The sequence below is a fragment of the Electrona antarctica genome, assembly GCF_951216825.1.
Source record: "Electrona antarctica genome assembly, chromosome: 21".
NCBI lineage: Eukaryota > Metazoa > Chordata > Actinopteri > Myctophiformes > Myctophidae > Electrona > Electrona antarctica.
In genome coordinates, this window is record NC_136802.1 from 8,641,374 (window position 1) to 8,655,050 (window position 13,677).

At 44.1% G+C, this 13,677-nt stretch overlaps 2 protein-coding genes across 3 annotated transcripts in view; one reads left to right on the forward strand and one right to left on the reverse strand.

Moving 5' to 3' along the window:
- The window catches only part of LOC306913632 (myosin-IIIb), a 46,243-nt gene extending 41,181 nt beyond the window's left edge, over positions 1 to 5,062 (forward strand). The window contains exons 26-30 of the mRNA XM_079490424.1: positions 575 to 664; positions 800 to 965; positions 2,190 to 2,624; positions 3,916 to 3,971; positions 4,755 to 5,062. Of these exons, the coding sequence (XP_079346550.1) occupies positions 575 to 664; positions 800 to 965; positions 2,190 to 2,624; positions 3,916 to 3,954 (730 nt within the window). The 3' untranslated portion in view covers positions 3,955 to 3,971; positions 4,755 to 5,062. The remainder of the gene's footprint in view (positions 1 to 574; positions 665 to 799; positions 966 to 2,189; positions 2,625 to 3,915; positions 3,972 to 4,754) is intronic.
- Positions 5,063 to 5,478: 416 nt separating this feature from the next.
- Positions 5,479 to 11,456, reverse strand: LOC306914540 (E3 ubiquitin-protein ligase TRIM47-like). Of its 2 annotated transcripts, none has more exons than XM_079491615.1 (7): positions 10,413 to 11,456; positions 9,073 to 9,432; positions 8,072 to 8,167; positions 7,545 to 7,778; positions 7,163 to 7,322; positions 6,629 to 6,717; positions 5,479 to 6,529 (listed from the first exon to the last, which is right to left on the reverse strand). In XM_079491615.1, the coding sequence occupies exons 1-7, from the start codon at positions 10,635 to 10,637 to the stop codon at positions 6,488 to 6,490; spliced, it is 1,206 nt and encodes a 401-aa protein (XP_079347741.1). In that variant the 5' UTR covers positions 10,638 to 11,456; the 3' UTR covers positions 5,479 to 6,487. The 2 variants fall into 2 exon arrangements, with proteins under 2 accessions (XP_079347741.1, XP_079347740.1); XM_079491614.1 differs by having other exon boundaries at positions 6,623 to 6,717.
- Positions 11,457 to 13,677: the final 2,221 nt, after the last annotated feature.

The window sequence follows — 13,677 nt, forward strand, 5'->3', positions numbered from 1 at the left end:
ATAATGGTCAGGAATCAACGTTTCGACCCCTCCGGGTCTTCATCAGGAATCTTCCTGATGAGTGTGAGTGAAGCGAGTGGCCGAGATTTGGGGCATTGATTGGAATTTGCCTTTGAGATTCGACCATAATTATGTTGTCCCCAACAAAAGCGGCGATGTTGGTAGGTGACCAACAAAAGATCCAAGGGTGATCGAGCCTTTGCGGCGGCTGCCCCCAGGCTCTGGAACAATTTGCCCTTTCACATCAGAGCTGCCCAGTCCATCATAACTTTTAAATCTTTGCTTAAGACCCACTTATTCTCCCTGGCCTTTAGTGTCAGTTGAGGTAGGCCTGTTCCCCTCACTAGTGCAATATAGTCTGCTTTGCTTGTTCCTTTTGTATTGTCTGCTTATATTGTATCGTTTTGCTTTCACTTCTTCTAAATGCCTGTTTGTTTTTCATGTTTCAAATGGTTGTTTACATTGTATTGTTTTTGTTCTTTGCTTCTTTTGAACCTGTACAGCACTTTGGTTGACCTGGTCATGTCAAATGTGCTATATAAATAAAGTTGAGTTGAGTTCTCTGTCCTTCCAGACAAGCGGAGGATCTTCTACGAGACAAACCCATGGGGTGTTTCCTGATCAGAGTGGGTCAGAGTCGGGAGGGATACACCCTGTCATACAGGTATGATAATTAGCAGTAATTACCGCCATGACGTTCTTTTAGTCACGATCACGGCCGTCAACTGTGATGCTGTATAGGTTTAAGGCGCAGCTAAATCCCAACAACAACAACAACATCTCTGCTTTGCTGACTCAGGGGTGAGAACCGCTGTCGACACTACATGATCGAGATGCAGTCCAACGGGAAATATGTGATCTTGGGGGAAGACAAGGCCCATCGCGCCCTGACCGACCTGGTGGAGTACCACACGAGGACGGGGCTCAAGCCCTTCATGGAGCTGCTCACCACTCCTTGTGGACAGGTGAGCTTAACAGAGCTGCTAACCACTCCTTGTGGACAGGTGAGCTTAGCAACAGAGCTGCTCACCACTCCTTGTGGACAGGTGAGCTTAGCAACAGAGCTGCTCACCACTCCTTGTGGACAGGTGAGCTTAGCAACAGAGCTGCTCACCACTCCCTGTGGACAGGTGAGCTTAGCAACAGAGCTGCTCACCACTAGCCTGGCTAATAAGCCAGACTAATATCACACAACACTGTCGCGGTATATTAGTCTGGGCTGGCTCCACTTGGATTTAATTTCCCGGGGGGCGGGTTCAAACATTTTCTCTTTGACGCAATTGGTCAGAGCTACTGTCAGTCAAAAGTCTCAAGCATTGAACGTCACTGTACCAAAGCCCGCCCATATTGCATACCGTGTCCCGATTGGTCCGACCTGTTCTCGGTTGTAGGAAAGAGGCGTGCTACTGAGCCTCGCCAGACCGTAATCCGCTGGTAGGCAATTTTTTTTTGCCAACGGCTGATTCGGTCTGGTTTATTAACCAGGCTAGCTCACCACTCCTTGTGGACAGGTGAGTTTAGCAACAGAGCTGCTCACCACTCCTTGTGGACAGGTGAGCTTATAGCAACAGAGCTGCTCACCACTCCTTGTGGACAGGTGAGCTTAGCAACAGAGCTGCTCACCACTCCTTGTGGACAGGTGAGCTTAGCAACAGAGCTGCTCACCACTCCTTGTGGACAGGTGAGCTTAGCAACAGAGCTGCTCACCACTCCCTGTGGACAGGTGAGCTTAGCAACAGAGCTGCTCACCACTCCTTGTGGACAGGTGAGCTTAGCAACAGAGCTGCTCACCACTCCTTGTGGACAGTGACGGCTGCAAAAAAAGAATTAAGTTGTACATTCCATATGAAACTGAAATCTTCCCAAGTTTACTCTTCAAATCATTTGGCTTCTCTTAGTAATGCGTTTCATCCCTCAGTCATGACATTTAGTCTTTTTGTTGTTGTTTTACTTTGTTGCAAATGCCACAATAGAGGGTATGCGCGTGACATCATCATCATACCCCGAAGTTATGCGGGAACGCCTACTGAGTGGCAAAAACGACTTTCTGGCCTTGACAGCCCATACACCCAAACAGAAAAGTCCTATCTGATTGCATTAAACAACGTTAAACTCACTTTGCCACTCACTTTATGCATGCGCATACCCTCAATAGCGGCAGTTGAGTGACGGTCTGCTTATACTTCCAGACATGTGACAGGGAAACGGACTACGAGGAGCTCAAGGGGCTCCGCCACCGGTCCGTCTGCGATCGCGGAGGGCTCGGACGTGGAGAGGAGGAGGAGGACGACGAGGAGGACGACGAGGAGAAGGAAGTGAGGGTGGAATCTGGCCTGGACAAGGTCCGCTTGGAGCTCCAGAGACTGTTTCTTCCTCCGGGACAAAACTCGGCGGGCATGGAAGACGGGAAGAGGCCGCCGGTTCTTCGCAGGGTCTCCGACCGCAGACAGAAGTTTGAGTTCGGAGGCAGCGGGTGGGAAGGAACGCCCCGCCGCCATGGAGGGAGTGGAGGGGAGGAGGAGGAGGAGGATGACGATGACGGAGAAAAGGATCACAGAAGGCCTTTCCCCAGGCTGTACCCCTCCATACGCCTGGCCATGAGGGAGATTCGACAGATCCAACAGGTTAGAATGGTTGAAAGCATATATATAAAAACCTACAGTACCATACATACCTCATTGGAGCGACCTGTATCACACTGTAAGGTGGAAGTCAAGCAGAAGTGCGGAAGGCAATCACATCGAGTCTTTTCCGGGACTTATCAACTCAATCCAAAGGCGCTTTTTTGTCATGCGAAAACAAACGTTTACATTCATGTTTACATCGTCACAGAAGTTTGCCTCCTCTCGAGATACAGACGCCCCAGAGCCAAAGGAGGCGTCTACCTTTCTATATCTATGGTTGAATAACGGCCCGGGGTTGTGGTGATCAAAAGCAGTATTAAAAAAATAAAGAAAAAGGCTTGTGGCTTCTGAACCTGTATGCAGAGATTGCAGACAAGACATCTCATTGGCTAACCGTCCTCCCAGATCTCCTCACTAACCCATCTTTCATAATTCTAATGTCTAAACACAACCCAGTTTTTAACCATGCACCTATAATGCTTGGGTTAGACAGTAGGTTAGAGATGTTGAAGTGTTTAGATATTAGTCACATTACGGTAGTTTAGAGATGTTTAGATTTACATTAGTGGCTACATTGCTCTCTCTCTCAATACCTTTCCTGTCTTGTAGGGGCATATTCTTGGCTCAGCCACATACTACAACCAGTGTTGTTTTCGTCGACTAAAACTGAGACGAAAAATGTTCGTCGACTACCTTTTTTCACTGGCGAAAACTAAATGGAAACTAAATGAAAACTAAGCTATGGTGACTAAAACTAAGACTAAATATATTGACAATTTCGTCAACACATAAAAACTAGACTAAAATGTTAGGAAGGGACTAGTGGACAAGAGTATAAGACACACGTCATTTTACACTTGGTTTCATGCTGAAAATAGCCGATCTACAAGCTCACAACGCGTCGCGCTGCGACGCGTTGTGAGCTTGTAGATCAGCTATTTTCAGCAAGTGTGAAATATGTCATTACGACGGCATCAAGCCCCGCCAAAATACATTTTAGTCGACTAAATCAACCGTAGATTTAGTAGACTAAAATCTTATGATGTTTAGTCGACTAAAACTAGACTAACACTAAGACATTCCACGTGACTAAAATGTGACTAAAACTAAATGAAAACTATTTAAAAGACTATGACTAAAACTAAAATCTAAATTTGCTGCCAAAAACAACACTGACTACAACGCAGTTAATCTAATGTCATTTGTTTAACAAAGCCAGCTCTTTTCACAATGAATCTACAACTCCACCTCAATGAATGTCTTTTCATGTCTTTGTTTTTTTGCTAAGCAGAACTTCTCGGACAACCAGAACCCATCCCACGTGTCTTGAGGTCCTCCCAAGGAGAGGTAAGGTGATGCAAACACTGGGTCGGGACCCATGTGGGGGTCTAATTAGTGTCCATTTGGGGGTCCTTGACATGAAAAACGTTTGGGAACAACTGCACTACAGTACTTCCATTAGACCAGGGGTGGGCAACTGGCGGCCCGGGGGCCACATGCGGCCCCCACCTTCACTTAATGTGGCCCTCAGGTTAATGTCAGGATGCTGATATAATATTGGTTTCAGCTGTTTACAATTCCACAACATGCAAACATGACCCACTTTAATTACTTCAGTCTAAATTAGTAGATCAATGCTTCAACACACTATAATTAAAAGGCATTTGAAATTACATAAAAATGTAAATTTTCAGGATTCCAATTCAAAAATAGTAAAACATTATTCAACATTTCAATTCGAATATAGCAAAAATAGCCGATCTACAAGCTCAAAACGCGTCGCAGCGCGACGCGGCTGCGACGCGTTTTGAGCTTGTAGATCGGCTATTTTTGCGACGACAGTAGGATAATATATGGCCCTATAGGGAGTGAGTGTGGAGATATAGTGGCCCTCTCCATCGTCAAAGTTGCCCACCCCTGCATTAGACCATTACACTGCCTCCACTAGTAACAATACTGTAAAAATAATATTCTAAAATGTTGTGGATTAATTTGTATCTAATATATCATCTGTATCTACCAGCTCACAAATCACAATTATCTATTTTTGACAATTTGCCCATAACAGGTTAAGTGTTAATTTTGTGTAGTAGTTGTGTAGTTTATTGTATTTTGTTGTTTTTATTTCAGATTTTAAACCAAAGGAAAGACTTCCTCCAGAGCTGCTATATTTATTATGCTGCATATCTGAGTGATCTGAAAGAAAATAGGTGGTTACAAATGTGTGGTCAAGTTTCAACTAGAAGTCTCTAGTATTTAACTTAAGGATGTTTAAGTTTTTTTGGTTTTTGTTTATTTACATGTAACTTATTCACAGTAATTTCCCATTCAGTGGTTTATTGAATAAATGTTTTCATTGTTCGTAAATATCTGGTCTTTTTATTCCTCAAGAAAACCACTAAATTGCATACCAACCTGTCCTCTGAGCCATGAGAAACTGCAGGTGTGCAATCTCTCAGTACTCACACCCTCACCCAATGGACTGGACAGTGCAGCTTTATTCTGAGCTTACATTTAAAACAAGTCTATTCTCAAATAGTCAAGTAATAGTTGCAGTTCTGATTGAAGTGTCACTAAACTCAGCCGTTTGATGCAAAATGCAGTTGAATCTACAGTCGACTTGCAGAAGTCTGCAGAGTGCAATGAAGGACCGGGAAGTCTGGCGTTGGCATTGTGAAATCCATGATCTCGACTGCGGTCGAAAAATGATGTATAGAAGATGAATTTTGCATTCATAAAACCCTGCTTCATATTTTACCATGAGTATAGCATTCAAAGATCAGGCCAGTTTTACCTGCAAAGTCCTTCAAAATCATACTGAGATAAATATAAAAATAATGGACACACACGCACAAAGGATTCATGCCAGTATTTATCCGCATAAATCAGAAATCCAGATGTTGTAAAATGTTAGGGCTTTTACTTGTACAGTTGTCACCTGGCAAAAAAAAAAGGATAATGCTGCAATTGAATGTTTTTCCTGTTCAACATCACTCCCTCTTGCTTGTTGGTCTCATAGATATATATAAACTCTAGATAGCTCACCCGCGCTGTTGGCCAATGGAGAGTGACGTCGTTACGTGGCGGCCATCTTACCTCGGGACACATAACATTGTGTCTATGGGGAATGTACTCTTAAATGACCATAACTTGCTCAATTTTCAATAAGACGTTCATATAAAAAATTAAATTAAGCAGATAAGTGTCCTGAATCATAGTCACGTTGACAACGTTAGTAATAAACCAACCCGTTTGTAAATCAGTCAAGATTTGAGCGAGTTATGACTGTTTCTGTTTGAGCTGCCTTTGAACATACTGTACTGTAGCCCCGAAGTAAGATGGCTGCCGGGTGAACGACGTCAAACTCCGCCTTGAGCCATCTAGTGTTTATATATATATATATATATATATATATCTATGGTTGGTCTGGGCAGCAGCCGCCGCAGCACTAGAAGTTGGGCTTCATATAACTAGTCAATTAACTCAATTCCTTTACTGGATATTCCATGCCTCTTTAAACCAAGAGTCATCATGCAAAAGGAGTGTCAGGGTTTCAGTTTTGTGTGTGTGGTTTTGAAAAAGCCGTAATTTTTTTTCAGCCTACCGTCTGTCCCTTCAAAAACCAATAAAAGGCGTAAGCCGCAAAAAAATATCTTAAAAAAGAAAAAGAAAAAAAAAGAAAAACGTGTTTTAAGTTAACAAATCGTGAAAAACTGTAAATATGTCCCCATCTATGAAGACATGGATTTCTCATGAAGTTCTCAGTTGCCACAACTGATTTCAGTCATTGGATTCCAGAGCCAGCCTTGTCTTCTATGGAATCAAGTTGTACATTGAAAATAGCCAATCTAACTCTTCGTGTTCTACTTTGACAGGGTGTGCATCCAGTGAACGAGGACAGGGATCTGTGAGAAGAACACAAATCGAATCAGAAATTAAAATCTCATAAAGCTGGCCATGTTCAGATATCTCTCAGAAAAGAAAAAAGAATCACTAACACAAACCCCAAATTCAGCATCAACATCGGTCTCACATTGCAAGTCTTCTCTGGTCTGAGGCTGTGATGGTTCGTGCAGAATATTGACAGCAGACACTGGAGGCACAAGAAATCAGTAACGTCACGGCAGTGACGGCACACCAAGTGTAATGTAGACTAGTGTAATGTCAGAGATAAAACATTCTGAAACTTCAAACAGGCCTACATTAGACTGATTCCATTTAATCTACAATATTTGACTAAAGCAGTGTCAAGACAGAACTCTACTGCTATATAAAATAAAAAATAACACATTCTGAAACTTCAAACAGGCCTACATTAGACTGAGATTCCATTTAATCTACAATCTTGAACAGACAGCAGTATCAAGACAACTCTACTGCTATGTAAAAGCAATACATATTCTTGTTTAAATTGATACATTGTGTGCCATCAGCCTATTCCATCTCAAATATCCCTTTGGCAGCAGGGCTATTCCCTTCTGTCCATGTTTTTCTATAATGGCTGATTTAGAAAAAACTAAACGATAAAATAAATTCACCTCTCTTTGATATCTCTGGCCAAGTTGTCTTCAGGATGTTGTCTAGTTGGACTCTCAAACCAGACACAGCATCACTTACATCTGTGAAGGAACCCAGAGGATGGGCAACAACACTGGGTAAGGCTGGAGATACACTGGGCCTGGAGAGAGACTGGAAACTCTGGAGGGAATGGAACAGACAGGACAGAAGAACAATATCAAGAAATAAACAGATTTGTTATACAGCTAGTTTAGTCAAGCTATAATATAATTATAATAAATACTTTTTAGCCACCCCTCCGCAGCTGATTGGATCAGATACCGATATGGCATTTTTATGGCCGATTTTGATATGCCACTGATTATATTGTGCATCACTGATTCACTACTGAAAATCTGGAACCTGAATGAAATGGATGGTGTCATCAGTTTTGGACAGCTCCCCCAGGTCAGCGTGTCTCCTCTCCAGCGTGGCGATCTCCTTCTCCAGCTGCCCCAGGTGTGTCTCAGTCTGAGCCCCTGCAGTCTTCTGCTGGTCTCGGATCAGTTCTTTGACCTCACTGCGCCTTCTCTCAATGGAGACGATCGTCTCGGAGAAGATCTTGTCAGTGGCAGCCAGTTCTGCTTCCGCAGAGCTCTGGTTGAGGCAACATGGAACGAGAAAACACACCACGCACGTATATTCTGTTCTGTATCTTTTGTTTGTTTCTTTCCTCACCTATGATCTGATTCTAGATAATTCTATATGATGCATTGATAAAATGGGTAGCTGCAGTGAAACAATCATTTTTTCCATGCAAATAATTTGTTTTATAGGTTGCTTGTTCTCTGCCAACAGTCCAGTCAAGCATGAAACAAATTATACTTTCCTACCCTGATCCCAATATCCCAATATCAAATCAATATAAATCATCATAATAATCAGCTCACCTTCAGGGTCTTCAAGACCTGTCTCATGTCTATCAGCTCCTTCTTTCTCTCTTGGATCTCCTGCCGTATATTTTGCTGAATTGTTGCCAGCTGTTTCTGCAGAAAATAAGCATTTAGAAGTGTTTGGTTTAGAGATCCAAACCTAATCCTAAATCCTAAATCAACAACTATCCATCCATCCATCAACCAACCACTTATCCGGAATCGGTTGTGGGGGCAACGGTTCGAGCAGAGCTCCAGACTTCCCTTTCCTGAGAAACATTAGTACCGTAAACTTCCTCCTGGGAATCCCAAGGCGTTCTCAGGCCAGTTTGGAGATGTAATCCCTCCCATCTGGTCCTTGGTCTGCCTCGGGGTCTCTTCCCAGTGGGACATGCAGCGAGGCATACGTACTACTGTAGATGCCCGAACCGCTTAAGCTGGCTCCTTTCCAAGCGAAGGAGCAGCGGCTCTACTCCGAATCGCGCCCGGGTGACTGAACTTCTCACCCTATCTCTAAGGGAGATGCCAGCCACCCATCTGAGAAAACTAATTTTGTACGCTTTTTTCCCCCCGCAACCTTATTCTTATGGTATTGATCCCTTGATCTCTTCATGACCATAGGTGAGAGTAGAAACGAAGATTGCTTGGTAGGCCGAGAGCTTTGCCTTCTGGCTCAGCTAGAACTAGCTTTAACAAATTTGATTCTGTATTATTATTAGCCTATTATTTTTTTTTTTTAAATAAACTTTTTTTAAGGGAAGACCACCGCACACTCGACTTACTAATAACAGGTGCGTCGGCGACAAAGCAGCAGACTGCAGACACGTAGAGATGGAGGGAGACCCGCACACTGTCACTTGCTGGTTCAAGAGCTTTTTATTTAATGTCCAAAATGCATTTGACATTTTTTTTTAACTTTTTTGAAAGTTAGTTAATCAAAAAAAGATTCGTCATGATCATTGCATTTCAAACATTAACTGTAATTTTACCTTGTCCCACCGTGCGATTGTGGTCCATACCTGTTTCTCAGTCTTCTCTGCTGCAGCCAACACAGTGTCGTGGCCCTTATGCTCTTCCATGGCACACACAACGCAGACACACTGCTGGTCTGTGCGACAGAACACCTCCTTCAGCTTGTCATGACTGGAGCACATCTTCTCCTGCAGTTTGTTTGTGGCCGGGACCAGCTTGTGCTTCTGCAGCACAGGGACACTGTAGTGAGGCTGGAGGTGAGTCTCGCAGTACGAGGCCAGACACACCAGACAACACTTGAGGGCTTTGGAACGTCTGGTTCCGGAGCAGAAGTCACAGGCCACGTCTTCTGGGCCGGCGTAGACCACAGACGCAGAGGGTCTCGCCTTCCTCAACTTCTCCACAACCTGTAAAGTAAAACATACAACGGAAATTCTCCATTCATTGTCAAAGGCATTTAATGTTGATGTCAACACGAAAATAGCCGATTTGCTCAGACACATAAATTGGGGGGGGGGGGTCACTCACTGAGTGATGACCAAAAAACAGGAATCGATGAGGTTCAGGATGATATAACACACTGAGAGAAATAATTGAATCTGCTAATCCCAGGAACATTATCTGAACACTCATTGTACAGTGGCTTTGACCTTTCATTGCCATGTTGTTGAAAGAGAAAAATGGAGGTTACTGTCCGGTTACACTAATAACTTTAAAGAGATCTTGTTAACAGTCAGCTGTGTGTAGAAGTTACTGCACGCACACACACTTTTCAGGCAGTTACAGTTAACTGTAAACAGTACATCAACATTGTCTTATGGGTGATTTTTGTGTGTTGATTATGTCTTGTTTAAATGTCTTGATTAACTGAATACACAGGACCACAACGGAAACAACCCTCTAGGGCAGGCACGTGGCTCAGGGGTAGAGTTTCCAGATGGTTTCTGGATGGTAACCACAAGGTCACCAGTTCGAACCCGGGCTCCCCCAGAGTTAGTGTCGAAGTGTCCTTGAGCAAGACACTGAACCCCCTGATTGCTCCTGATGTGCTGGTTGGTGCCTTGCATGGTTTCTACCGCCATCGGTGTATGAATGTGTGTGTGAATGGGTGAATGTAATACACAATCTATGTAAAGCGCCTTGGATAAAGGCGCTATATACTGTAAATGCACCATTTATTTTACCACGTGCAGAGGGATGGGGGCCTTTGGGGCTTGGGCACCTGCCCTTTTGCCTCAAAGTGCCCCTTTCCCACCAACGTTCTCCATGTATCCAATGTAGGCCCACTACATTTCCTTTTTAACAATCATTGTAAAATCGATCGTCTTGCCTACCATTTGCAAACTGTTGATAAAGTATTCAATCAAAGTCAAACTCTCTCTCTCACCTCAGCCAGCAAGTTGTTCCTCTTCAGAACAGGTTTTCTCCTGAAGCTCTCCCTGCACTGGGGACAGCTGTATACATCCGCCGACCGCCAGGACCAGCAGTTCTCAATGCAGTGACCACAGTAGCTGTGTCCACATGGTAGAGACACTGGTTCCCTCAGAAGGTCCAGGCAGATGGAACAGCAGAACCGATCCGGGTCCAGAGCAACTCCCTGCAGCTGTGCCATAGTTAGCCTACTGAGCACCACACTAAACGACACTACAGTGTCCTTTATTGTGTATAGTATACTAGTAGTCTATGCAGATTTTGTTCGTTTCCTTTATATAAATAAAATACCGGTATGTCTATGGTTTTGTTTTAAGAGGAACTATTAAAGGAGTATTAATGGAAAGGAGAGAAAAGGGTGGTTTCCAGGTTGTGTGTCCAGCAGGCTTGGCTAACTGTGCACTCCTGTCTCCACTCTCTGTCATCAGCCTTATTGCGCATCTAATTTAGCTACACTGAACACCGGTACACACAAACACACGGGAAGTCCAATGAGACAACATTTACTGCTGGATTTAGTAGAAGGCCAGAACTCTGGTTGTATAGTCTATGGTTTCGTTCATTTATTCGAAGAGAAATTACACACCAGTTTCCTTTATATAAATAAAATAATGTCTATGGTTTTGTTTTTTAAGAGAAACTAAGGAGCATTATGGAAAGGAGAGAAAGGGGTGGTTTCCTGGTTGTGTGTTTACAGCATGGCTAACTGGCTAACTGTCCCTGCATGTGGAATACTGTGCACTCCTGTCTCCACTCTCTCATCACACCTTGTAACAAAGTCTGCCCAATGATATGAGACAGCATTTACTGCTGGATTCAGTAGAACCACACATTTAAATTCCTATTTCCTATACAAGCCGGCCTCATATGTGTTGCTATGACAAAGACAATCCATGTCAGACTAGTCAAGTGCTAAGAAAAACAAAAGGGAGGGAGCGCACCTGGCTGCATCAATCAGTGAATCCGCATGGTGACCTTCAAGTGGCGCTGTTGAGCAACCTGCAAGTGGCAGTGTGGCACCGTTGAGTTTGATTGATTGATTGATTGATTGAAGAATTTATTAACAGTTTGCAGAATTACAGTACATTTCAAGCACAAACTCAATACAAAGGCTGTTAACTGTGAGTGGACGACCCAATTAAGCATTACACTTGTTTCCAATAGGGTCCACCATGTTCAAATCATCAAAACATTTAGAGACGTACAAATAGACACTTCTATAGACAGAACAGGAATTCATCATAAAGAAGGTAAAAAGGGTAAAAAGGGAAAAGAAACATATACAGTGAGGGGGAAAAAAGGGGTGGGCGGTGGGGGGGATTCACGTTCAGCTCCGTTAATTTGTTTGTTTTCCTTGGAGGAGCTGCGTTGGGTCCCCAAGTCGGCTCCGTGGCCGTACCTTGAGTTGGCTGTGTGGCCGTGACCGTCTCTTGTGTTGTCCTTGCGTTGGGTCCCCAAGTTGGCTCAGTGGCCATACCTTGAGTTGGCTGTGTGGCCGCGACCGTCTCTTGTGTTGTCCTTGCGTTCGTGTTTGAGGGATTCCGATTTTACAGGGGCCAGTTTCGAATTGCAGCCGTCCGTAGGTGCCCTTTGAGAGCGGTTTTGAAAGAGTCAAGGGATTCGCATGTCTTAATGACAGTTGGTAGGGCGTTCCACATTTTGGTGGCATAGGAGCGAAAATAATTTAGTCCCTTGTTTGTGCCGAATCTGGGTTGTACATGGTTCGTTGCACTCCCTCTGGTGTTGTGGGTGTGGACTTCGTTAACATTAAGGAAGTATCTAGACAGGTACATGGGTATCTTGGTGGTGTATCGAATCTTGTGGACCAGACCCATTGCAAGATGCTGTACTCTGTCGTCGACCCTAAGCCATTCCAGCCTGTCGAAGTGGGCAGGGGTGAGGTGGGTTCGGGGGGCTAGGTCAAGTAGGAGCCTGACCAGTTTGTTTTGGGAAGTCTGGAGCCTGATTTTTAGGGCCTTTGAGGTGCTGTGGTACCAGGAGGTGCATGCATAGTCAAAGAAACCCTGTACAAGGGCTCCTGTTAAGGTCTTCAAGGTGTTTTTGTTGACCAGTGAGGAGATCCTGTAAAGGAATCTTGTTCTATGGTTGACCTTTTTGATTACGTTGGTGGCCATTTTATCACCGGAAAGATTAGCCTCCAGGATGGAACCTAGGTAGGTAATTTCATCTTTACGTGTGATAACATTGTCACCCACTCTAACCAAGAAGCCATTTGCCTTGCTGAGATTACTAATAGAGCCAAAGAGAATGGATTCAGTTTTTCCCAGGTGTAAAGATAGTTTGTTATCAGCGAGCCAGGTGCAGATCCTACCGAGTTCAGAGCTGAGGGCATTTTCAACCTGCAGTTTGTCCCTGTCCGAGACCAGCAGTGCTGAGTCATCTGCGAACAGGAACAAGTTGCAGTCACAAGCTGAAGTCATGTCGTTTACATATATTAGGAACAGTAGAGGCCCTAGTATGCTTCCTTGTGGAACGCCACAGTTCACTGGGAGGGGGGGGACAGTGTTCCGTTCACTTCCACCATCTGTTCTCTCCCCTCCAGGTAGGATTGCATCCAGCTCACTGATGTGCTATCGAAACCAATTGCTTTTAGCTTGTTAACCAGTATGGAGTGGTTCACGGTGTCAAAAGCCTTTTGGAGGTCCAGCATGACCATGCCGCAGTATTTGCCAGCGTCTACCTCTTGTTTGATGTGGTCGCTCAAATAGAGAAGGCATGTGTCAGTGGAGTGGGATGTTCTGAAGCCAGATTGGAACTCGTACAATAATTTATTAGTGGCAAGATACTTTTCAACCTGTTCATAGACTATTTTTTCCATCACTTTCGAGATGGAACTAAGAATAGAAATAGGGCGGTAGTTGCCGGGGTCTAATTTACTCCCTTTCTTGTGCAAGGGGGTTACTTTGGCCAGTTTGAAATCTTGGGGGACCTGTCCCTGTTTGATGGAGAGGTTTACTATGTGGGTGATGATTGGAGCTATAGAGATGGCTGAGTCTCTGAGAAATTTGGAGGGAATGTTGTCATGGCCTGTGGCCTTGTGGGGTTGGAGGGCACTCAGTTTCTTAATTACCTCATCAGTTGTTACCATAACTAGTTTAAAATCGTCTTTACAAACACCTAGGTTTCTGTAGAAGGTTGTAATGTGCTCTACGCCAAAGAGCCCAGAGTGGGAGGGCAGTTTGTTAACCAGAGTTGTTGCT